Raw genomic sequence first — 24,973 nt, 5'->3', positions numbered from 1 at the left:
AGCGTTAATGGCTTAGTGCCCAAATATACGGAATTGGTCGTCGTCTACTTTACTTTCACCGACTCCAGGGAGTCCTCATGCCACTCCTGGCGGAGTGGTACAGCGGTCAAGCGATGCGCCACTGCCCTGCGATGCAGGTGCTGCCACCGGTGGGGCTTGTGCGACCCAGGTTACTCTTCCTGAGCAACCTCTTGCAAGCAATCGCTAATTTAAATGCCACCTGCCACATTGGGCTGGTTGCTCACAATTCGTTGGGCAGGAAGTCGTGAAGTCACAAGGCTACGTTACCTAGGTTGCCCACCACCTAGGTCACATGTGCTGTCATGCAAACACTGCTTATTGCAATGTTTGCGAACATGTGCTGCTTGCACACATCATCATCAGCAAGAGGGCTGCTCGACTTTGTGATAACTCTGTCTTAACACTATCATGACCGCTGATGTTGAAAGCTCAATCAAAAGATTTGCCTATTTCTTTTCATCCCGTGCTGAGGACCCTTCAATGTTCAGTGCGAAATGAATATTGCTCTGTTGCAGGCATGCCTACAGTGGCGTGCCGGTCGTCGTCACCGATGGAGCGTCAAACTGGACCGCACTTCAGACATTTTCGTTGAACTTTTTCAAAGACCTCTACCAGGACATGGCTTTGGGGACGTCTAGAAGTGCCTGCCAGTTCTTCCCTTACAAGACGGAGTTTAAGAGCCTTGAAGAAGTTCTAAACATGACGGCAGAGCGATCTAAGCTGCCATGGTACATTGGGTGGTAAGAAACTGTGGCCATTTTTTTTTTTGTGTGTGTGGTAAATACGCTAGTGACAATGATGGTCAGAACCAGCGGTTAGTTGCACTTCATTTTCCTTTAGGCGCAAACTGAGAACCTGCAGTCTTTGCTGTAACCTGACAGGGCGCTTTTCTGAACAATACGAGACATGCATGACATATAAAGTTTCGTAGCTAAACGACAGCTGCAGGTATGAGACTACGGGTAGGTTCTGCAGCTGTGCGACGTCACGCGCTTTATATTCCATTGAAGAGCCGTATATATTTATCAGGCATGTCATAAGGCTGTATGAAGATTTTGGATAGCATCTTCAAAGGGAGATATTTTCATCTTCTTTGTTTACTTTTTGAACTACATGAGAAGGCACTTTCTATCCAATCACATTTATGGCGGATCGATACAAAGAACAATTTCAGAGCTGTTTTTGTGATCAGTGCGTGCGTGCTGTGTGACTGCGTGTCTTTGTTCCTCGTATTGCATCATCATAATCATCATATAATCTTCATCCAACAAAGGCGCGTGGCCATTTTGTTGCTTGCTACCTACAGCACCCTGCACAGACGTCTAAAACAACTGCCGCTAATTACTTACTGTGCGCTGAACGTAGCCTTTGCATTTTTGAAAAAACGTAGCGCGAAAAACGAGACACAGAAAAGGTGAAGACAGGACACGAGCGCTTCTCACAACTGAATTTGCAACTGCTCCAACTAGCCCAGTTTAGCTTACTTGTACGTGGCCTTTGACAGGGGAATGGTCTCCAGCCATTATTTACTGCAGTAAGGCCACTTCTGCGTGTGCATCATAGCAGAGCAGTTCAACAATTTGTGAACAGCTCGTTGATCCCACATCTTATCCAATCATTTTATAGTCTGACTGCAGTTTCCATTGGCGAGTTATTTACTTATATGTCCTAGTTATAATAGACATACGGATGATTCTTCGTACTCTTGCAGGAGCAACTGCAACCCGAGTGTGGCCAATATTCTCCGAACGCACTATCAAGCTCCTTACTTCCTCCCTCCACATTCGGAAGGTTCTACTCTAGACTGGATTTTCATGGGCAGTCCTGGCTACGGCGCCCATCTCCATGTGAGTGCATTCCGCATCTTCCGCTGAAGAAGATTCTGGAGAGTTGCAATCTGAATCAAGGCCGTATTTTGTGACCATTCATTTCCTGCTCTGTTGTTGATCATCCCCTCTTTTGATTCTAAAGTCAGGGAGAGGCTCTCCTTGCCGGCGTCACATGCAGCAGCTACCAACGATACAGAAGCAGAACACATCAGGAAACAGTTACAAAATGTGGTCAAAGCCTTTTCTTTTTCTTTTGATCGACCATGTAATGGGCAGTGTATACTTGTGCAATCCCCGTGGAAAAGAAAAAATTAGGCCATCGACTTCGATTTTGTCCAAAGCAAACACTACTAAAAACTGGAGAGGGTACATGCCTAAGCTCCGCTTTACGGGTATTAAGCGACAGCGTTAATGAATTAACGCCCATATAGGCGGGATTCGTCATTATCTGCTGTACTTTCATAGATCCCTGGGAGTCCTCATATCACCCAATCCGCTATCACTCATTCCTGAGGCACAAGAACATGTCTGTGGCATATGAAGGCGTTGTGTACAAAATACCACTGTGTTGCAGCAGGGCCTACGCCGGCCAGACAGGAATGTGTTCGAATGAGCGATTGCGGGAGCACAATTACAACAACTCTCTGGTCAGTGCCCCTGCCAACCTCGCAGCACATTGCACCGTGCACAAGTGCGAACCTCTTCTGTACAGAACGACGGTTCTTCTTAAATCGAAGGACAAGACCACAAGGGATTGTTGGAAGCATTTTGCATGGCTTCAGTAAATAACTGCGGCGGGTACGTTAGCGACCCGTCCGTGGTTCTAACAAAAAAAAAAAAAGAAAGATGGTTTTTAGCCGGTCAGTTGTAAAATTCATGACTTGCTAGGATAGTTTGTATCTTGCATGGTTTATGATTGCCTGGCTATCTTGGCTGGTTTTAACACTTTTATGTTTGTGCGTCCCATGATTAGATGCGTATGAACAATAAATATACGCCATGTCGAAAATAAACTAAGTTGTAAGTTTGCGCTCGTGTCACGTGTTGTTCCTTTGTGTGTGTTGTTCCCTTGTCTAGAACCTAGTGCGCCCCTGTCTCAGTACAACTAAAATCTTTGTCAACTTCCACAAAGAGTATTGCACAATCCAAATGCACGCCAATAGTAATTTTGTTTGTCTCTGATGTCTTTGTATGTAATAAAGAACAACCAACGGTCATTATGAGCCACGTTCTCCCCGACACGAGCATCATGATGAGGCCTGCGAGTGCGTGAAGTGTTGCGATCAATGTATAATGTGGAGCGTAGCCGGTGAGGACACGGTTCTCGCATAGCTGTTTTTCTCTCGCACATATCATTTTGATATTATAGATCTGCGTCTACGTGTTCGTTAAGCATTCACTTGTGCAACAAGCAAACTCTAGCCTGTCAGTGCGCAGCAGAGTCTGCTCACAGAAAGGCTTTGGCTCTTAAAAAGCGCTGTTTGGCAGGAATTCAACCAACTACATTAAAATCTGTACTACGACTACCGTGTGGAATCCCCACGCTTTCTCGCGTATTTATATAAGAGAGCCCAAGGCACAGCGTCATCTCAAACATGCGCTCTCTTCTCTGCCCCTGCAGTGAGCAAGCAGGTGCTAGCAGAAGCGTTCGACGCGTTTCTTTGTGCCCCTTGTAACAGTTTCGTCTTTCCCTCCCACTTCACATCGCCCTTTACTTCTCGAAGATTGATCATGTCGGGAAACCCTCTTGGCAAGCGCAGATTAGGGGGAAAAAACTGTGGACACTGAAGCCCGTCCCTGAGTGTTATTCCACATGCCACGAGCTCCAAGTAGTCGTACATCCGGGTGAAATATGTGAGTCCTGTCACCTTTGCATTCTGTGCTCTCAGTGTTTTTCGTAACGTCTGCTCTAGCTCTCATTCACATCTGCGGCGTGCTTTAAAGGAGCGAACGCTTCGTGCTTCATCAGAGTAAATGTGCTGGATTCGGTCAGGGGCATCACCACCGCGATATGACAAATGGTTGCTGACCGCCATTTCGGTGGATATGTGCTTGGATTAGCGGCCGCTGCTTGGCATTCGGGTGGCGCAAGCAGCTCTGGAATGCACGGATCGTCTGACCATGAACGCGGAGTTTCCGAAATACAAAAAAACTCAGCATATAATTTAAGACTTTGGTCTTTCATACGCCTCCTTCCTTATATGAACAATTTTGCCATGTTAACTCATGGTGTCCGCGGACATCGACTTTTAGCTGGGTATATTTGCCGAAACTACAATTTCTTCTTTCTTTCTTTACTTTCAGTTGTCGTCGATTCCAACCTATGGTACCACAAGACGGAGATTCTCGGCGACGAGATAAGCATAGCAATTGGGTCTGAATATGACTGATGTGGACGTTTTTTCCCCTCATGTGAAAAAAGATTGATGTGAAAAACAAAACTGCTCCCAGGAGGCCGGAAACAACTGAAATGGCTGTGAAATGTATTGTATTCACATCACCTCTGTTACTGTTGTTGACGAGTGGGCTTTCCAGCCAGCTGTGTTATTTTGCACTCCAGCAAAATGCATGCTTTGCAAGGAGCGTTTTATTTCTGCCTAAATTACAGCACCTGTAAAGAAGCGAATAGTTTCAGACAATTTCTTACATATTAGCGCTGGGTCAAGGCGGAGACCTATAGTAGCGAAAGACCACGCTGGCTTGGCCTGTGCTGGTGCAACATAATAAACAGCTGAGCTAAGCTTGACGTGGAAGCGCCGGACCACTTTTGGCGTCATTTTACGGCAGTGACGATTTGCATAACGCAAGCTATCATCTCCTTGCCTATCCTTTCCGCAGAATGGCAGTTCCCGTACTTTTGTTGCCTGCAAATGACGTCTTCTGTATAACTGCAAATAAACTCAACATGTAAAATTTGTGGCCCAAGCTGCAGAAGTTGTTTTTGTTGAATGAAAAAGTGCCACTGGGGAAACCCGTTGCCCGTGTGGATGGAGCGGGCAGGTTTTTTTTCTGGAAAGTTGATTCTTGAGAAAAAACAGTTCTCGTAGTAATCAGTATCTGGGCGTGTAAAAAGAAATGCAATACGTGAACCGAAAGTTTTACAGCAGCTCTGACGGTTAGGTAGTAATTTCTATACTTTCAATTGGATGAAGCATCAGCGAAATGAGCCCGTTGCAGACGACGTCTAGCCTATTGCACGTCTGAAGGCCCACTGCTGCAAAACAATAAAATATACTAAGCAAAAAAAAAGAGACAAAGGGTCTCTTACAAAATTGCACAAACAAAATAAGGCATCGCAGTAAATTATCTACGCTCGCGCTTATAAAGATCCTTGGGCGGACAAAGCAATATGTTAAAAATTATATCTACGCTTCAGACGTCGGGTTTTGCGCAAATGCGTCCTTAGTTGCGTTTGCAGCCAAGCCTATAAAATGGCTTGGAGAGGAAATGCTCCACAGTGTTCGCACAAATATGAACAAAGTCTGGCATATTCTGAACGCTTACTTCCCGCTCCAGTATTGAGAAAGCGTAGGTTTAGATTCGATTCGAGTCGAAGCCCCTTGGCCGATAGGCAGACGTCTCTAACCACTCGGAAATCGCGTTTTTTTTTTTCCTTAGTTCCTATTTCGGCAAGAGGGCAGTATACACACAGACACTTGAAACATACGTCACTCGAATTCAGATGACGCGAAAAAATCAAAATTTTTAAAACACTAAAGGTCGTCAAGAATGGTGATCCACTCAGGGGGTTCATTACCGCAGGGCTGCTGGCGATGTTACTAGAATATAGTTCTATATACTTAAACCACTGCTGAGGCAGTGGGCGTTCGACAGATGGGCTATTTGCCATAACTCAAGAAAAAAAAAGAATAGTTGGAGAAGCTAAGAAACAGAGGGAAAATGCGGCGAATGTGAACAAGGTATAACGTGATTAGTGGAAAAATAAGTGGATTGCTAGAGAACAGAAGACGAAGCAGCGGATAGAAAAGGCGTTCATTGACGTGGTGGAGGGCGGCAAAGGTGGAATGGTGTGACGACGGCGACGCTCCTGCTCGTGCCCTGGAAAGTGTTCTGGCCCGGGGCTGCGGCAGCGCCGCATGGCTGGACTCTTAACCGACTGCCTATCTTTGGTACGTAAGAATGCATGATTTAAATAATTTTTGCGAAATTTACGAATGGTTTCAAATTAAGAATTCAAGTCTAGTTTGTGACAATTATTTGTAAAAATTGTCGGTTTCTTGAATGGGGCTGGCCTCCCATGAACTAACTATTCACGCGACGCGCGGCCAGAACCAGTGCCCCGAATAACTCTGCGTAAGCTTTATGTGGCGTGTCTAGCTTCTGAGCCTATGTTCACAGGCATTGTAACAAGCACTAAACAATGTTTAACATATTGATTTAGCATTAATTTTCAACTGCAGTGACTACGCAAACATATAAGAGTAATCTAATCCAAAAATTGTTATGCTAGCTGATGTGCTTTTTTTTTCCGCGACGTGTGAAATCATACAGATGACAAGAAAAAATGCGCATGTGGGCAGAACTTGCTCTATCTATAACTGAAGATTTACTTACCAAATTTTCTTTTTTATTCGGCGCGCAGCTTGTGAAAAGTGTTTGTGAAGCCTAAATACATTGTAAATATCTTGTTTTACCACGCTGTTGATGAAATGCGTCACGCTAGTGCCCAACAAAATCGATCTCTCCTCGTGCCCTGTTTTTCCTTTCTATGACATAGGCCACAAGACTTCACGCAAAGCAGCAGACTTACTTGTGTTAATAGTGGTATTTGCTTTTAAGGAACTTCAGATATTGAGTAGAAGTACGGACACTGCAATTGTACAGCTACACTACTACGAAGATAGATTCCAACATGTATTTTCCTGCTTTTTTAAAGCAGTTTATTGAAGAACAATAAGTATTAAGAGTCATGTTTTGTTTACAGAAGAAGGCTAAGTATTAACAACTATATTGCCACGTATCATTGTAGTGTTTGTTCGTTTACGCTCAAGGCTGCAGGAAAGGGCTGTTATCATTTTTCTTCGTGACGCGAGAAGCGACCAGTCTAATCTCGAGTGATCGCAGCCATGAAAGGCTGCATCTAGGTTTTTCCAGATTACTGTAGATGAGCTTGTCCTGCTATCTGGAAGTTTCCTTGCCGGCTTTAAATTGAGCGATGCCGCGAGCGGCGGGCATTCGTAGTTCGACGACCGACGAGCACGTTTGTTGCTTACGCCGCCGCCGAGTGATTCAGTTCTTTTGTGGGCGCAAGTCAGCCCAAATAAAGAGCTTCGTTTCCAAGACTGGTTGGTGTCTTCCTGACCGCTGGACTGCCGTCACTGCAACGTGACATCTGAAACGAACAAACACTACAATGATACGCGGCAATATGTATGGCCTCCCGTGTTGATCGAATAAAACAGTGTCAACCAATATATACGAGAAAATGAAGTAGCAAGCAGATATTCTGCGTTATAATATCAGAAATCCAGTAATATACAACCATACATAGTCTTACATGTACAGTCGGGCACAAAAGTCTCCAGACCACGTGTTGCTCAAACGAAGTTAATAGCTCTTCTATCAGGCAGCGGCTGGAGACCGCATTTGTGGAGATGAAAGAACAAAAATTTAACTTCTACCTCCACATGTGCTCCAGCCGCCCACTAATAGCCGAGCTTGCGGCTTCGTTAGAGGAACACGTGGTCCGGAGACTTTTGTCCCCGACTGTACAGCATACAAATCGATATACGTGCATATACAGCATAAATCAAAGATAAGGGCGTAAAACCCAAAGTGGAACATCACTCTATGTAAAAAATTGGTTTGGTTTGGTTTGGTTCATGGGGTTTAACGTCCCAAAGCGACTAAGGCTATGAGAGACGCCGTAGTGGAGGGCTCCGGAAATTTCGACCACCTGGGGTTCTTTAACGTGCACTGACATCGCACAGTACACGGGCCTCGGATTCTCCCCCAAAGAAATTCAACCGCCGCGGCCGGGATCGAACCCGCGTCTTTCGGGCCAGCAGCCGAGCACCATCGCCACTGAGCCACCGCGGCGGCTGTAAAAAAATTGGGTTACGGCATAAAGAGTTTCACTCAGGCACGACTAAGTAAATAAGCGAGAAAATATTATTACTTTGCGCTTCTAGAAAACAGTGTAAACTATTTCATAAGAAAATGGCACTTAAAAAGACTGTTCTGCGTTTTTTGTGCGGGCTTTTGGTAAAAAGTTATTTGTTCAAGCAAAACACTGTTTTCATGTCAGTGAACAATGATAGAGGGTAAGAATCTAAAAAAAATTCATATTGAGAACTATAAACAAAAAAGATTTTGATTCGATGCGATCTAGTAATAGACAATGTATTTAATTAGAAAACCGAGGTGCAGATGATAACAAAACATAAGAAAATTCTTCTGTTGATGATTTGGAGTGCTTGCTTCTGTATATGTATCAGGCAAGAAAGGGGCGAAAGATACGTTCTGCCTTAAGATGCAATGCAGCAGTTGATGTCAGAATGAATAAACGTATAGTAAATGGATAGCAGTGGGGCAGTGTGAACTATACCACGATTTCTGATTAGGCTCTTTGTAATGAAGCCAATTTTACTGACAACAGAAGCTATACGTTAGTTGAATTTAAGATTAGAATACACTACTACACCTAAAAAAGGTGGTCTGGCTAGTCCGCTGTATTCTAATATTATTAATACATATTGCGGAAATGTTATCACCTTTTTTGTGGAGAATTAAATTATACAAAGCAGGTTTCAGTAGTGTTGATCTCCATGTAACGATCATGTGCCCACCTCTCAATGAACACAACGCGGCCGTAATATTTGTCGTTAATTTAGGAATATTATCGCCAGAAGCCAATATTATAATGTAGTAATTGTATAAGGTAGATCGAGATGTAATGGTAAGTCGCGAATATGCGTTAAATATAAGAGCGGTGCAAGTATGGAGCCTTGCAGAACGCCTTTTGTGATCATTCTTTGGTGAAATAACTTATCGATGAAAACTGGTTGAGGCCCATTAGAAAAAAAGCTTCCAAGTTTTTAAACTGAGCTAGTGATTCCATAATTTTCTAGTTTAAAGAAAAGGATGTAATGATTAATTCTGCCAAATGTTTTTCTACAATGTATTAATATCGACTCAACTATCACACGCCAATCTATTTGCGTCCTTACGTAGCCAAAAAAAAGTGATTAACACAGTTTCTGTCGATGATCCACGGCGAAAACGAAACTGTAAGGAAGAAAATAAAAGTTGCATAATAGCCACAAATTTGTGTTTGGATCATTTTCTACTGTTTTGTTTTAAGCGCGAGGAATTGATTAGGCCTATAGTTTTGCATCAAATATGGGTAACTTTTTAAAATATTGGAATAACCTTAGCTTGCTTTAATACGTTAGGAATGATACCTAAGGTAAATATAAGGTTAATATTATTGCATAAAACATCAAATGTTACGCGTTTGACAGGTTTAATAATTAAGGGCCATATTTTGATAAGGCCAGCTCCTGTTATATTCAAATTTGTTATTACATTATATCTTACATGGCTTAAGAAAGCGTAATCGTAGCTATCGTCGCAGAACGAGAGTGGCAGGGAGCGTATTTAATTCAGTTACACTGAAAAAAAATCACAAAATTTATTTGCTTTCTCCTATATATTATGTATTATTTTATTATCATGCGATAAAGACATTACGATAGTGCGGTCTGGGAGAATAGCGTTTAGAAATTTATTTATTACTTGCCATTTTCTCTTTCAATCACTACCACATTCAGTGATTTTGCATTCATAGTAGTTCTTTTTTGCAAGTTTCGTAGATCATTGCTATTTTCTTGGAGACAGCCTTGTAACGATTTTTAAGGCTGGTTTTAAACGTTTGCTCTTTTCTTCCTCTGTAATTTTTTTTTTGCGCGCAAGGATTTTATAAGGGCAGAGGTCATCCACGGAAAGCGGTTTGTGCCGACTCTTTTCCTTAACATGAATTCTCGTGTGCGCACGCTAATCCCAGCTTTAAGTATTCTAATGAACTCCGCAAACGCTGCTTCGGTATCAACGTATGAAAAATACGGGAAAAGTCGGATTTCTATCTTTGATCAATATACCTGGGCACATCAAATTCGGATCTAATGGGCAGCCGCGTGCAACAATTGTAACTCTAACTAAACGAAAGAAACGCCTGGTAAGGATCGCTTATGTACACATGCCCAACTGCAACGCTTGGGGAGTTTTCAAAATTTGCAAGAACCGAAGAACGTAAAGAATTCGGATTACATTCCACGCTATGGGTGGGAATAGTTATTAATTATTCAAAGCCAAAGGCTACAAAAATTTGTGAATTCATCATTTGCTTGGCTGCCGTTAGGCAGTAATTTGATTTATTATTTCCTTTCCAAGTATCAGCGCACGGTTATTCTCTAACGATATGCTCTGAAGAATTGTTGACAACGAGCTACAAATGTCAACGAGTGCTGACGATAGTAATCTGTAAATCGTGCCAAGAGTTGTTTTCGTTCAATTAAATAGTAAAAAAAAAATCAAATTGTACCAACAGCGACACGTATCTATTGTCAGAAACTTCAAGGTCACAGCGCATTTTGTTGAAAATCAGCGGTCAAACAAAAATAGGAACACCATCAAAAGAAATTTTTTAGGTGATGGCAAAACTCTAAAGAACAGACATGATGAACAGCCTCTGAGCCATAAAGCAATGCTTCGATGAAACAATGTATTCCTTGGCGGTTTTGCCTGCGGCCTCCAGATCAGCCTGAGAAGTCTTGAACTTCTCAAACGTGTCGTTCATAAATTTCATGCTTGATTTAAAACCCTCAGTTTCGAGCGTCAAAGCACGAAGTCCCGATGTGGTTCTCTCACCGATCTGACTCTTTGTGTTATTCACAGCTCTGGAGATTTCTTTCACCTCCAACTCTAAAAATGTTTTTGGAGGCATGTTGGAGGCATGTTGTTCAAGTGATTCGAGAGCTGATTGTCTTGAAGAAAGAAAATCAGCACAGTACTTGCAGTTACAGTAAGCAGATGCTGAGATTTGGCCTGAGTCAATGTGTCTGCAGCCTCGGACCGCCCTTGCAGTAGCGGCTCCCGGGTGTTTCATCACAGGTGTATGTAGCCGGTGCTCCACCATGTGCAGCATCACGCAGCCGAAAAGGGCCCCGAAATGCTTTTTCAAATCTTCCCACGGCAGCACTCGACGGGCTCACATCCCTGCCTATAGAGAACTGGGACAGCAGAGGGTTTCGTTCTCTAGTGCTTGGGCTCTCATTGGCTCAGTGGAGCTACAGTGACATTCGCAAGCCTCGTATTCATTCAATACGACGCTTACGACGCTGCGCAACAACTGCAGGCGGCTGTCGTTTCAACGAAACAATCTCGCTCATCCATCGCAGCTGGTCTCGCGTGAGCGTGCATAGGCAAGCGCTCGCTGCGCACTGAACAAGTGGCACGACTTCGCCGAAAATGTGCCTCCCGTAGATGCCAGTAGGAAGTTTTGAGGGCATATTTAAAAGTGTGCTTGCGCTGCTGAAGACAGCAGGCTCGCGCGACAGGTTATCGTGAGTTCTGCGCCTTTCCTGGCGAGTGCACGAACGTTACTTTTTTTTGTCTCTTCTTTTTATTTCATACTTCTTTCTTTTTCCTTTCTTTCTTTATTTCTTTCTTTCCTCCTTTCTTTTTTTCTTCCTTTCTTTCTTACTTTCTTTCTTCTTTCCTTCCTTCCTTCCTTCCTTCCTTCCTTCCTTCCTTCCTTCCTTCTTTCTTTCTTCTTTCCTTCCTTCCTTCCTTCCTTCATTCATTCCTTCCTTCCTTTCTTTCTTTCTTCCTTTCTTTCTTTCTTTCTTTCTTTCTTTCTTTCTTTCCTTCCATCCTTCCTTTTTTTTCTTTTTTCATGCAGTACACAACAGCCGGTCCGATATCGTTCTTGTTAAGATCGGTATCTTCTTTATTCCTTCAAAAACTTTTTCTTGCTTATTTGTTTTTACCTTCCCAGACACTGGCTGCCAGTTCTTCTATGTACAGTGGGTTTTTTGTTCACACGCAGTGATGTCCATCGCTTATATTGCGAGAACAGCAAGCTTGTTAAGCAGAGTACGGCAACACTCAATGAAAAAGGCGTGGTCGGAAAAGTGTCATTTTGCTCCGGTTGTTTCATCTTTTCCAAGGCTGTTACATGACCTAGAGATTAGGAACATGAGTCTTCTTTCACTCCAAAGTAACAAAAGGGATAAAAGCACATACGACAAAAAAAAATTATTTCATTACTGTCAACGCCAGCTTGAGCGCAATGGCCACGGACTTGATTTGATTCACCCGCGCGTTAGTCTATACGGCGTTTCAGCTCTTCAAAAAACCTTTTTGACAAGAGCCAAGTAATAGATGTAAATTATGCTATAAAATAAGAGAAGAAATAACGACAATGTTCGCACGTGGGTCTTTCATGTGCACAATGTAAGGCCCGCTGAGAAGCGTGTGGCGCGACGGAAGACCGGCGAGGATTTAGCGACAAGTCCGGATAAGGAAAGGTGCTTCGAGGTGCAGTCAGTGTCCACTGTCCAGGTTTCTTAATCCTGTATTTTCAAGTGGCGAGCACACGAAGGATGGGAAATGTGCAGGCACTTTGAGTTTGGCACTGAATTTCGATTCGTATTCTATATTTGGCACTGAATCTAATAAAGTGCTTTGTTAAGTGTGTTCAACTGTTGTTGCCCACAGACAAAAAAGCTAACGCCCACGCCTCCAGCATCTAATTCGATCAAGAGAGTGCAGAGAGAGGAAGACAAAAGTGAGCTGCAGAAAGTTCAAGTATATCTTCAGCTTGATTTTTTATTATTTTGTCCCTAGTATTGAAACTTGCCGTGGTTGCATAGCTGCCAAGGCGTTTTGTGGCTGTGCACGAGTTCGTTGGTTCAATACCAGTCGTGGCAGCGTAGCGAGGGCATTTTGATGGAGGTGAAATCGAGAAATGTCCGTACGCTGTGATTCCGATCACCGTTAAACAGAACCAGGTGGTCTAAATAAGTCCAGAGGCCTGCACTGCGGTGTGCCCTAGAGTCTGGGCTTAACACTCTGGCAGTTAACGTCTTAAAATTTCTTTTTACCGTAAAATATAACGCTCTCTTTTTAAAAAATACAAAAATCTGCTGCTGCGCAGGCATTCAGTCCGCACGGTTGGTCAGAATTGTTGCTCTTGTTCACGGCCACCCAGCCACAAATGATTGAGGAGCAGGAGTGCAAGAGAAAATGACATTTTTTTTTGTTGCTTCAGTAAGCAGCGTTCAACAATGAAGCTTCCATCCACGTGATCAAGTGGACACCGCTTCCTTCAGTTCCTTTATACGTCCGTTACTTGAGAAGTAACTGAACTATTCACAAGAACGCTTCCCCCTGAAATTTCATGGTCGCGTATGCACCTTTTCGCCCGAATTGTGGCTACAATAACTGAGCTAAGTCAGCGACTGTATATGTACTACACTATGTGTAACATTGATACTGAGTGCTTATATCATTCCGTGCAGGCTTTACTCTACAGAGCCAGTATCGTATACTGGACGCCTATACACAAGTCAACATCCGTGCATTATTGGTTTGGAGAGGCGAGAGCTACATAGTGCGTGATGGATGAATCGGCGCTTAATTTCGTGAAGAAGGCAGAATTTAGATGCATAATAATGCATTTTTGCAAAATTTAACTTGCGGGTGGCAAATAGAATGGTGGGCTGGATGGTCTTTGTTGTGCCTGAAGGGAAACAATCCTTCACTTCAAGCTTCATTCTGTGAATAAATCTCGTCTCTTCGACCTTTGAGACCATACGAAATGTGGTCTTACGTAAGCCAGATAATTGTTCGATTAAAAGTTGTTTCATTTCGCTGTGGTTTCAGGCTTGCGCGTTGTCTACAAGTTCAAGTAAAACAATTGGCCGTTGTCATCGAACGCATTAAAATTATGACGACAGAGTAGCGCAGAAGAACTGGTGGTTACTGCATGCAAAGACTGCGATTTCAGTCGTTGTGTGTGTGACTGCGAATACTGGGTGAATTCATCTCCGGTCGTTAACGTGAGAGCTCGTGCTTCTTGACCAACTATCAACTATGTTATTCTCGCGTGTGATGCGGAGAGAAAAGATGCATGGGAAAAAAGGGGGTGATTTTTGGAGGCGCCTTTATTCTTTCTGTAAAATTACACCTGCAGCGTGCACGCTCTACGACACACAAATCACATCAAGTAAAAGGAAAGTAAGAGAGCTTTAGCAAAAATTGGACGACAAAAGTTCCACAGGAGAAAGGATAAAATAAAACAAGATTTGTCAGCGGCATATGAACTGGGTTAACATGTGTGTTACTGTCGTCAGTAGTCGCAAAGTATGGCCAAAAGATATATTAAGAACAATACTGGCAGAAGAAAAAAAAACAGAGGGGCCGATCTTCTAATTTTGTGGTCGACTTATATCAGCATAACCATGGCAGGCTGTGTGTGGTCTATAGCGACCGAGGAAAGAACAGATTGAAATATTCAGTTGCTTCCTTAATTTTGAATTTTTTATTTCGTTTTGCTTGTCGATGTCTTTTGAGAGTCAACTAGCTCGCACAGCTGGCCACAGGCAGCACGCCTCTGAAAGCGATATATCAGAGTACTCTAATGAAATTTTGTCATGGCTACGCTTGATCAGTTTTGGCTCTCTTTGCACTAAATGATTTAGGCGTCTCCTGAAGGTAAATTAAACCAGAAGGTTATATATAATGTGCGCCAGGATTACTATAGTCAATGATAGCCGTTCTGCTGGCCGTCTCTGTGGGGCCTCCGTTGGGTTTCTTTTCATTTCATGGGAGGCAGGTTAGGAAAGGCTGAGGAAAGTGCCGCCGCTTCATCCTCTGTTTCTTTTCTCGTAAGTACTCCAGGCAAAACAGTCTGGCGTTCCTTGAGTCTAGTTAGAAAAAAAAAGCACCTATATTTCATTTAGCAGTCTGCATTGAGTGGCAGATGAGGGCAGTGGCGTTTGCGATAATTCCGTCTCCGCGCCGCAATAAGGCCCTCTTGCGACGGCCCCCCAAAGAATGGGCGAGAACACAGCACATTCGTCAGCCCCGTTCAAGTGGCAGTCATAGATGAGAACGGCAGGCAAGAACAGCTGGAAACATCGAGCGTAGCAACCCTGGAGTCTGTTTATTGTAGCGGTTATGCTCTTTCAGGAACGACGCGATAAGGGCTTCGCTGTCGTCGACGTTGCATGCTGTAGCGGCCAGGGTGCTTGCTGTCGCTCGGGATCGTCGTTAGGCCTAGAAGTTCTGGCTGGACTCCTCGGTGACGAAGACCTGCCTGGTGCCACCGGGAACCTGGCTGGTGGTCACCCAGGAGCGGTGCTTGGCGCGAATCAGGGACAGGTTGCTCTCGGCGGAGTCGGCGCGGTCCTCAGCGGCCTCCAGTTCGCGTTGGAAGCGGCGCACACGGGTCAAGTTCTGCTGGCTCAGACCCTCCTGCGGAAAAGAGGCAACAAGTCACTCCACACGCACACGGCTGTTCAAGTGCTCCGACCGAGATGGGCCGATTTTTCCTTTCTTGAAGAAGTAATCTAGCCAGAGCGTTGCAGTCGCAAATGCATTTTACCTTCTGCAGAGAAGGTCCGGTGGTAGTCGAACTGAAGGGTGCATCATGGGTACTGCATGTAGTCTGCAGTCTAATGAAACCTGCATAACACTTATCTCGCGACGGAATCGGTGCCCGTACTTTACTGCCCGCAGATATGACGTGCAACTTCTTTACAGTCGTACCTGGTTCTCTTCCAGAAGCCCCTTTAGAGCAGCGCGAGAAGCCGTATTTCCCATCATCCCAATCAACACTAAATCTCTTTCACTTGATTACGTACGGTCGTAAGTTTGCTTACAGTCCGCAGCTTGACTAATATCGCTCAAATTGGAACCCTTAGCGCTGTGTCGCTTTTCGGTGGTACGTTCCCCTTCACGCACCTGTTCGTTGAGCTGTCGCTTGTAGACCTTGACCTTCTCGTTGAGCTTCTCGACGGCGTCGTTGAGCATGGTGATGGTCTTGTGGTCCTCTTCGGTCTGGAGCAGCAGCTCCTTGGCGCGGTGGTCCTTCTTGCGCAGCATCTTCTGCGTCTCGGCGTGGCGCTTCTTCTCTTCCTCCATTTCAATCTCCACATCGCGGATCTGGGAAAACGAGTGCAGCCAAGAATTTGTATTTTTGCGGGATAATGCGAACGACTTCACGGCAGTGTCAATTTTGCGATAACCGCTCAGGCCACATCTACTTTCATCCGTGAGCAGATAACTAGAGCGCGGGAAAATATGGAAAAGGTACAACAGTGTAGTAAGAGGAATATGTGGGACCACCACAGAAGTGCCATCTAAAGCCTTGATGTGTTTTTAACTGGATCCGTGCATCATTGGGCAGCTACCCATGGCATTTTCTCCTTTTCATTTTTTTTTTTGTCATGTGCCCCTCTTATTGTCATCTCAAGTTTTCCGAAGTCGCCCAGGCACTCAGGCGTTAAGCATTGGCATGAATCACGACGAGGACCGAGGTACCTGGTACCTGCTTGATGAGCACGGCATATGTGTCACTTCGTCCTAAGCAAGCAGCGCGCAATGGATGCAATGCTTACCCTAGCCTCGAGCTTGGCGATGACGCGCTTTCCTCCGGCCAGGGCGTTCGCTTCCACTTCCTCCAGGCGAACCTGAAGGTTGCGGACTTCGACCTCGAGGGACTTCTTGATCGACTCGACCTTGATGTAGCGCTCCTGTTCTTCCACCAGAATGTCCTTGGTGCTCTTGAGCTCAACAATGGTGCGCTGGCAGCGTTCGTCAACCACCTGGTAAAGGGAGCGGAAAGCGGGACCTTTTGTTTTTCGTGTCACATAACAGTCGCCTTAATTTTCATTCGCCTGGTAATCCTACCCTTCGGCTACATCTCTTAGCATAAGTTACCTTCGTTGAAGAAACTCACATTACAGCGATCAAAACGATGCGTCTGTTAATTGCAATTGAAAGTTTTCAGTGATCTCCGAGTAATAACATCGCATTCTGCAGATCGCTAAAGTTAATGTAATCTCAAGAATCATTTGCAAGGAATACGCGTGAAGAAGGTGCGTTTAAAAAAATGTAACAAGGATAGTAGGCGTTTTATGATGCGTAAAATTCCCCACGTCTTCTACCAGGCTTTTACTCGAAAATGGGAGGCAAGTAGACAGTGGCGAGCGCGCTCACCCTGAGCTCCTTGTGCAGCTCGTCGTAGTCGGCCTGCAGAGCAGACAGCTCGCTCTCCAGCTTGTTCTTGGCAGCAGCAATGTTCACGTTGATGGTGGTCAGCTCGTTCACGCGTGCCTGCGACTCCTCCAAGGACTGCTCGGCAGCGCGCTTTGAGCGCAGGGCCTACATCAGTGCAGAGGACAGAGCGCGTCTCTCGTCTGGCGCAGACCTTCAAATTTAGCGCGTCCGAGCAGAGACAAGCTGCTACGCCCCCCCCCCCCCCCCCCACACACACACACACACACACACCCCCTTGTTTACAGCCAACGTCTCCAGAAAAAAAAAAGTAATTCCATTCAGACATGAATATTGATGAGTGCAATTACGCTACTACTCTTCCGGCCCTAAATACAGACCTTTAGAAGGCGGGATCAAATGGTGTGGTACGTTATAGAACGTCTCGATTTAACTCAGGCAAAACTGTTCTAAAAGCTATACGCGATCGTAAAACCTTGCTTACGAATGTACGTGGTCTGAAAAGTTAATAGAGCTTCAACACATACCAACCCCCGGCGGCATAAACTCTTTCTCAACTCGACACCTTCAAGGCACACTCGTAAAACAAGGTATGCCTGCCTCGAGGAACAGTACTGTAGAAACCTATATGTCGGCCTGGAGACGAATGGCCAGGCACACGGGCACTGAGGAAAACAAAAGGCTGTTCCCGCTGCAAGACTCACGGATTCGAGGGCCACGCGCTGTTCGTCCAGTTCGGCCTGGAGTCCCTGGCAGCGGCGCTGGGACACGGCCAGCTGGTCGGCGCACTGCTGCAGCTGGCGGTGCACCTCGTCGTAGTGGGCCTGCAACTCCTGCGGGCGCGCCAGACACACAACACAAGGCCTCAGAGTGGTGCAACGCCTTGGGAGAGGCGCCAGCAAGCGCGGCTAGATGCAACTGTGGAATTCTCTTTTGCCGCATACACGCGTTTCGACGTGTGAGGAGTTCATTCACTTGCGGGTGGAACCGTAGAAAAGCGTGATGAAGCCATGCATGTTTTCTGAAATCGCTACTTAAAGATTTAATGTCAGCGAAAACAATATTCTTTTAACACGCTTTTTACGATGCTAACTACAGCCGTGGACACTTTTCGCATGAACTGCCAGTATCGATATATGTCGGTATTTTAAACTGCCAAATAGCTTCGTAATTTGTGAATGGTGAAGTGTATACTTTGATTATAAGTAGTGTATCCTATGTAAAACAAAAAAAGCATTATTAAACGATACCCCTGCAAGAGCAGTTAACACTTTTAATATGCATTGTATTGAGGACTACACCCTGAATTTTGCCATCAGTGTTCTTAACCTTTTTTTTTTTCACTATATAACATGTACCAAATTGCCAAGTTCCGACATCACTTTCTGCGCACAATGTTTGCGCGAAGCACCTTCCGTCTGAGGCTATAATTTAGCATTTAACTCTACTTCCGATCTTACTACTCATCAACTAAGCAGCGCATTACTTCAGACAAATGCCTCACTAAATTCTTCTGCAGCTGTTGTTAACTTTTTCTGTCGGGTCGCATAATCGCGGCACCCCTGCTGCTATCTTTTTTACCGTGGGGAAGGTTTTGGTGCTATTCAAAGTAAGGCAGCTATGACATGTAGACGCAGTCTTTTCCTTTTTAAAAAAACAAAAAAACAAAAAGGAGTGAAAGAACGATGAGGCCAGAATATGGAGCTCTGGCTTAATTTTAACTAGGTGTGTGCCATAAAAAAGGCAATTGCAAAACGGAAACGGAACGATACTCGTGCGAATTGCCCATTAGCTTCTGCAATTTTAAACTCTAAATACGCCTTCGTAGCTTTTTCGACGTCTTGCAGGTGCGAAATTTGAAGCCGATTAAAGGGCAAATGCGTACATCTTTCTTTTCAAATTACCAAGGTACAAAGAGCAAACTGCGGTGCAGAAGAGCTGGAATTTAAGAAATGCCACAGCGCCCAGAGAGAGGAGTGCTTACGGTGATTTGGACGGCCTGCTTCTTGATGATCTTCTGGAGGTCGAGGTTCTGCTTGTTGGCGGCATCCAGGGACATCTCCAGCTCGGTGATCTGGGCCTGGTACTTCTTCTTGATGCGGGCAATCTCCGTCTTGAGCTTGGCCTCGGCCTCGGCCAGGCGCATGTTGAGCTGCTCCACTTCCAGCTGGTACTGCTTGCTGCAGAGTAGGAAAAAGGAGCCGCAGTGAAGAAGAAGCTCAGCGTAGTAATGTTGTCGCACTGAGGAAGTTTGTTCGAAGGCTTCGCTCAATGTCCAGCCTAGGTTGGCATGTCGCGGGCTGATATGTAAGCGCAGAATGTCCTTATTTCCGCCTGAGCCAATCAGAGCGTGAATATGATTTCCAACTTCCTACGCCTCATTGGAACCATAATTAGGCATTATGAATGGAAGATCCAAGGGCGATGGGTCCTCACCAAGATGTAAGAATATGTCAACGTCGTCTTTCTTGCGTATTGTAAAGCTGAATAGAGACAGTAGAAGTTTTCGAAACTCGTATCATGGCTGTACTCCCTCACATGGTAATCTTGTTTCTTCAATTCCTTAAGGTCTGCGCGAATACATGAGGCTACGTTGTACGCCTCATTCGTTAAACCTATAGAGGAAAGCGTAATAAGCATATTGACAGCGTAGTCGGCATCTTGGAACAATTTCGAGCCAAGTCATGAACAGATGCATTACGCCGTTGTGTCTATGTGTAATGGACGCATATATTATAAGTTGTATTATACTCTCTCGTGCGTTTTTAGTATACTTACCAAACTTAGGCTTTCAGATTTTATCTGCTATGGCGTCGGCATTGCGTCGACGCCTTGCCCCTCCCCACGCCCCACTTTTTTATGTATACGTGAATGGAAGCCTAACTGTGTGTTCTACTTATAAGGTTACAGCAGTCAGCCATAATTATTACGGACTAAGGTTACGTGAGTACAAACACACTCTGGAAAGTCGTTCTCAATCATGCGATACTGAACAGCAACGTGAAATCGATCGTGCCGATGGCGATAAATGCGAAAGATAGTAAAAGGAGGATTCCATATCAGGCCTTGTCGCTGTTTGGTCCTCCGGATGCGCAGGGCTTTCTTCTCAACCGCTGACGTCGAGAAAGAGGAGCCATGAGTGCCAGGTAGCCCCATCCATTTTCAAGGTTGCTTCTCCTGAGCTATGTCGAGCTACAAGGACGTTGGCAACCGAACCACTTTCTCTCTCTCTCTCTCTCTCTCAGTTCACCGTTCTGCTTTCCTGGACAGACTGTTGGATAAGCGGTTGCCTAACGGTGTGGAACCGGCAGTCGTGTGGCCGTACGCCACGTCGAGAGCAATCCTGGGCGACGTGTTTGATATACTGCCGAAATAAAAGCTTGTTAGAAGTGACAAAAGGTTCCCGATTGCCATACGGTTCTAGTTTAAGTGAAGTTGAATGAGTTATAAGCATTTGTTGCGTCACACGGTTTGCAAATTATTCAAAAGTATTCTCCTTGGACAGGGATGTTTTCTAGGTCAAAGAAGCCGAATAATTGCCTTTTTACATGCGACTCTCTGAAACTGCCGAAACTGACTGCTAAGCGCTAAGAAGGAAATATTTGCTGCACATCCAGGGGTGCCAGCGGTTCATTTATTTCTTTTTTATAACGATGCATGGTTAAGGTTAGGTCAGAAATATCACTTATAGATATCTACAAGCAAAACCTTTACGTGCATGCGCTCGGCACCGATAGATAGCATTTAAAAACGCTAAACAGCACTTTCTGTGAAGCGCGGGTAACATTGTAGGGCAGGCAGAGGTCTACGTTATGCACACAGCTACCAACGAGCATAAGGGGGTTGCGCAAGAGCTCTCAAGGTTAATGTAAGGGCAATAATAGTGCAAAGAATGTTTAACCCGGAGCACATAATCTCTCAGGACAGAGCATGACACGTTCCAGAGAAATTTAACCTCTCAACAAACAATCTTTCTTTCGAGAAAGAATGATTGAATGTCGAAGCAGGTAAGCGACTACAAGCACCGCATCGAAAGGGAAGAAGGAACTGCACAGTCTTACCTGGTGAGATCATGACGTTAGCAAACACAGCACCAGCGTGACTCATTCACCACACTACGACAGTGTAAAGCCAGAAATTTAGAGATTTATTCTACTAGAAGGGTGCAGTTACACTAAGCGAGTATCCGAGGCAGTCGTCGAACAGTACCGTTGTACCGGGCAGTCGGTTGTCCCTAAAGTCCTGGGCGCTCACAGTCGTTGTCATCGAGAATGTCCACCGAGAAGGGCACGGCATATCTAGAGCCAGTAGTAGAAGTCGTAGTAGCTGAACGGCCTGCGGCGGCGGTAGACGGTGGCCAGCGGGTCGTCCCTGTACGACGGAACCTCGTACACAATGGAGTCTGGGTTGAACCACTTGCGGTTGTGCTCGCGGCGCAGCCTGTCCTGCACCTCCTGCAGCTCGAGCTCGGCCATCAGCGAACGGTGGTCTTCCATGGCGCGGACATGGCGGTCGTGGCCCGAGTGGACGTGCAGCTTGTGCTGGTTGCCGAAGCGCCGGGACAAGTGCTCGTCGGGGTAGAGGAGCCGGTTGAGAAGGGCCCTGTTGTAGTCCGGGTGGGTGATGTGCGACAGCGATATGCTTCGCCGCAGGGCCAGGTCGTCGCCAGTGTCCCAACGCTTCAGCAGGCGGTACATGGATGGGATCCGTGGGTAGCGCGTCATGAAGTAGGAGTCGTCGAAGCGCCTGCTGGCGAGCAGGGCGCGCGGAGGCATGATGCCTTCTCGTAAGTACAAGTCGTCCACGGTCTTGCGGTACAGGCTGTCGCCGTACTGCTGGTTCCGGTCGTACACCATGTGGAGGTAGGGCTGTCGTCGACGGGTTCCCATGGTGGATCCGTCGAGCCGCGGCCTCAGCCCGACGGAGTCCCTGTGGCGGTGGCGCTGGAGGCAGCTGCTGGGCCCGCCCCCTCTCCGCCACTTGTTATTTCGAGCGCTGCCCAAGAAGGCGCTGGCCCGGGGCGCCGGCTCCTATTTCCAGCGGGGCGTCAAGGCTGCGCGTGGCTTCTCTTCACACGGCCCCCAGCGCGAGTCTGGGTGACCCGATCTGTTGCCGTCCTCCGAGATGCGCAAGAATGCGCTTCTGGCAAGACAGCTGCTGTTGGAGCCCATCCAGATGAGGTCTGCACCCAGGCCATTGGCTTGGCTCAGGTTCTTCGCATTCTTGCTTGCATTGAAGCGTTAGCTCATCGTTACGTGGCCCGAGCAGCCGAAATTTGACGCGGTGTTTCTGAAAATTCCCGACGTTTCTTCCGTGTTGACGGTGGCCAGAGGCGATCTTCTCACACCGGGCCAAGGACTCGCCGGCAGCAGAAGAGAAGCAAAAAGGCGTGGCACCCCGTGTTTTGCCGGCGAAAAGCATGGGAGCGCTCCTGCTTCGTGACAGCTGTTGCTTCAGCCCTCTTACTTTTCTCCTTTGGGGGCGCAGGGTCTTGCACATTTGTTCTTCAGACGCTTGACTTCGCTAACCTTATGAAGTCATCTGGGTAACCTTCGTCTGGCAACCGTTGCCAAAGGTATTAAACAACTAAAAAAAAAGCTGTAAGGCGTTTCTGCTGTCTGGCGGGCTAGTAATGTAGGCATGGCTTAAAAACGGCGATTTTATCGTTGTCTTGCTTTTGCAAGTCGAATGACTGCAGTAAATGCACAAAAAATAGTGTAAGTGGTCCGCAGGGTATGTGCCTTTTATGAGTGGAGCTCTCCGGCATAGTTCCTCTTTTGTTCAAGCTTTACAGAACATGTTCTTAAGAAATATTTTTGAGCTTAAGAAACCGACTAATGTTAGCACTGCAAAACTTGATCTGGCCTCCATATAACCTGAAAGCTCTGTACGTTTCGCAAAATAGCCCTCATGAGAGAGAAGGGCTCCTTCCTGACTCTTTGTTCACTTTCCAACGGACACTTGATACCACCAATAAATTATATGAATGCTGTTTTTTTGCCTCTTAATTTTATGTGACATTTTGCATGAGCGAAGCATGCAATAAATTACACCCACAACTCAATCTGGCCCGGCTTTAAAGAACCTTCTCAATTTTTCATCGCAAAGCAGTTTGCAATACGCGCTTGGCTTATTTTTACATGCAATGCAGAAAGAGGCGACTTATTAGGCCGATCACCTCTGTAGATTGCTATAAATACCGCGTGTACGCGGACAGCGCTTGGGAGAAGGCTAAAAAAGGCCACCTCGTTTGCGGCGCTTTCGTTCTTTGGTTGCAAGCATTTTTAGAATAGCGCAGAGTTTTCGGAATACGGCGCGTCCGAAATAGGTGACGCGTCGGGTCCTCTTACGACCGAAACCTAATGTGTTCCTGCACGTCACTGTGATCTTTTGGGTCGCTCTAAAATTAGGCTGAGTAACGACCCTGATAACCTCCGTGAAGAACCGGAAGTAGATAGTGACGTCATTCATTGAAAGTACAAAGGTGTACGCATACAAAGAGTCGGCAGTAGAAGCTGGCGCGCACAGCGGCGACCAAGACACTGTGACTACGCAGAGCGGAGAGAGAAAGCAGTCACGCAGTCTGTAGCGTAATGAGGTCAAATTTCAGTGTGGATGGTCCCGAGTGCGGTCTTCGTCGAATGGCGAGAAGTAAGGACGCGCTTCCAGGTCACGTATTTGCCTGCATTGCGCTGAATCTTCCGACGACTGGTTCGTTGCGAAAATGCAGGGCTTGGTCCCATATACATTCCACCAACTGATCTTCCCACTGAGGACATTTGCTGACATGCCGGCGTTTGTCCCTTCTTGAACTCGCTCTTCTTTCACCGTCTTGTGGGCGTTTCTTGCGTCATGTCGTAATTCTTACTTTGCGACAAAGGCAATGAACGTCCCATGCTCTCGCCCTTACCTAGTGGTAATTGTTCGCGAGATGCTAGAGACTGCAAGGCCATTGTTGGGCGAGCATGACCGAACAACAAAGCCTGCCAAGCGTCCCATTTTTAGCCGAAAAATGTGACGCTCTGCAAGCAAAACGATTTGTGTGTACAATGACTTCCACCTTTGCAAAAATGGGACAGAATACAGTGTTTTAGTTTTGTTTCTGCAATTAGCCGCTATAATATGAATTATACGTGACAAAGTTACTGCGCTATGTTACCTAGCGTTCGGTGACATACTGCCGAAAAACAAATCTGTTCTTTCTAGTACCAGTCGTCATACCGCAGTATGGGAGTCTAATTTGCTTTACACACCCCAGACACGGCGCCAACACGGCAAAATTTAATTCCTAGTTCATCAAATCAATTTCGCGTGAGCGTTCACGCACCTTCTAAATGTTTCCAATTGCGTGCATTGCACGACATAACTCTTACGCGACCTTTATAAGCCAACAGTTCAAAATGCGCTTCAAATGGGCGAAATTATCGCCGTACGCGTGATGCTAACCTCGACCAGAGTGTCGATACATGTCATTCTCTTTTTAGAAACCATTCCTTCCATTCGACCCCAGCAGCAGCGACTGGGCGGCCATGTTCCTCGCTGTCATTGGCCGGTCGCTGCGACGGAAGGCCACGCGAAGGAATGATTCCTACAGTTAACTACCCTTACAGGATTTTGTTCTCATCCTATACGCTTCACAAGCTCGTCTACAGCGACGCGACGGCCCACGACCGACCGGAAGTGACGGTGCGTGCTCTCCTGCTAGTGCGCGCATCGCACTGGCTGCGAAGACATCGTCCAACACTTGCTCTTCGGGGCGCAAGGCATTCGCGCTTCTCTGGCGACGCGCGAAGGGCCGCATCTTTCCTTTCTCGCGTTTTCAGTCAGAATGTTGGGCTGTACCTCGAGCAGTGCGCGAA

At 46.0% G+C, this 24,973-nt stretch overlaps 2 protein-coding genes and 1 long non-coding RNA gene across 3 annotated transcripts in view; 1 reads left to right on the top strand and 2 right to left on the bottom strand.

The window, feature by feature from the left end:
• The first annotated feature begins 1,748 nt into the window (after positions 1 to 1,748).
• On the top strand, positions 1,749 to 4,689 carry LOC149352701 (uncharacterized). Its single transcript, XR_016289548.1, has 3 exons — positions 1,749 to 1,868; positions 3,575 to 3,704; positions 4,155 to 4,689. It is a non-coding gene; the product is annotated as an uncharacterized LOC149352701 (long non-coding RNA).
• A 10,331-nt stretch (positions 4,690 to 15,020) lies between these two features.
• Positions 15,021 to 24,973, bottom strand: part of Prm (Paramyosin) — a 30,340-nt gene continuing 20,387 nt past the window's right edge. The window contains exons 9-14 of the mRNA XM_089581921.1: positions 19,099 to 19,294; positions 17,819 to 17,947; positions 17,097 to 17,261; positions 16,496 to 16,702; positions 15,840 to 16,040; positions 15,021 to 15,350 (exon numbers count right to left, since the gene is read on the bottom strand). Of these exons, the coding sequence (XP_089438047.1) occupies positions 15,153 to 15,350; positions 15,840 to 16,040; positions 16,496 to 16,702; positions 17,097 to 17,261; positions 17,819 to 17,947; positions 19,099 to 19,294 (1,096 nt within the window). The 3' untranslated portion in view covers positions 15,021 to 15,152. The remainder of the gene's footprint in view (positions 15,351 to 15,839; positions 16,041 to 16,495; positions 16,703 to 17,096; positions 17,262 to 17,818; positions 17,948 to 19,098; positions 19,295 to 24,973) is intronic.
• LOC149352700 (uncharacterized) lies at positions 21,241 to 24,921 on the bottom strand. The gene has a single exon (XM_089581922.1). It carries the CDS (start codon positions 22,001 to 22,003, stop codon positions 21,413 to 21,415), a length of 591 nt encoding a protein of 196 aa, XP_089438048.1. The 5' UTR covers positions 22,004 to 24,921; the 3' UTR covers positions 21,241 to 21,412.

This window comes from Amblyomma mixtum, chromosome 3 (assembly GCF_055824585.1).
Source record: "Amblyomma mixtum isolate Tamu chromosome 3, ASM5582458v1, whole genome shotgun sequence".
Classification (NCBI taxonomy): domain Eukaryota; kingdom Metazoa; phylum Arthropoda; class Arachnida; order Ixodida; family Ixodidae; genus Amblyomma; species Amblyomma mixtum.
This window is presented reverse-complemented; position numbering and strand designations above follow the sequence as displayed.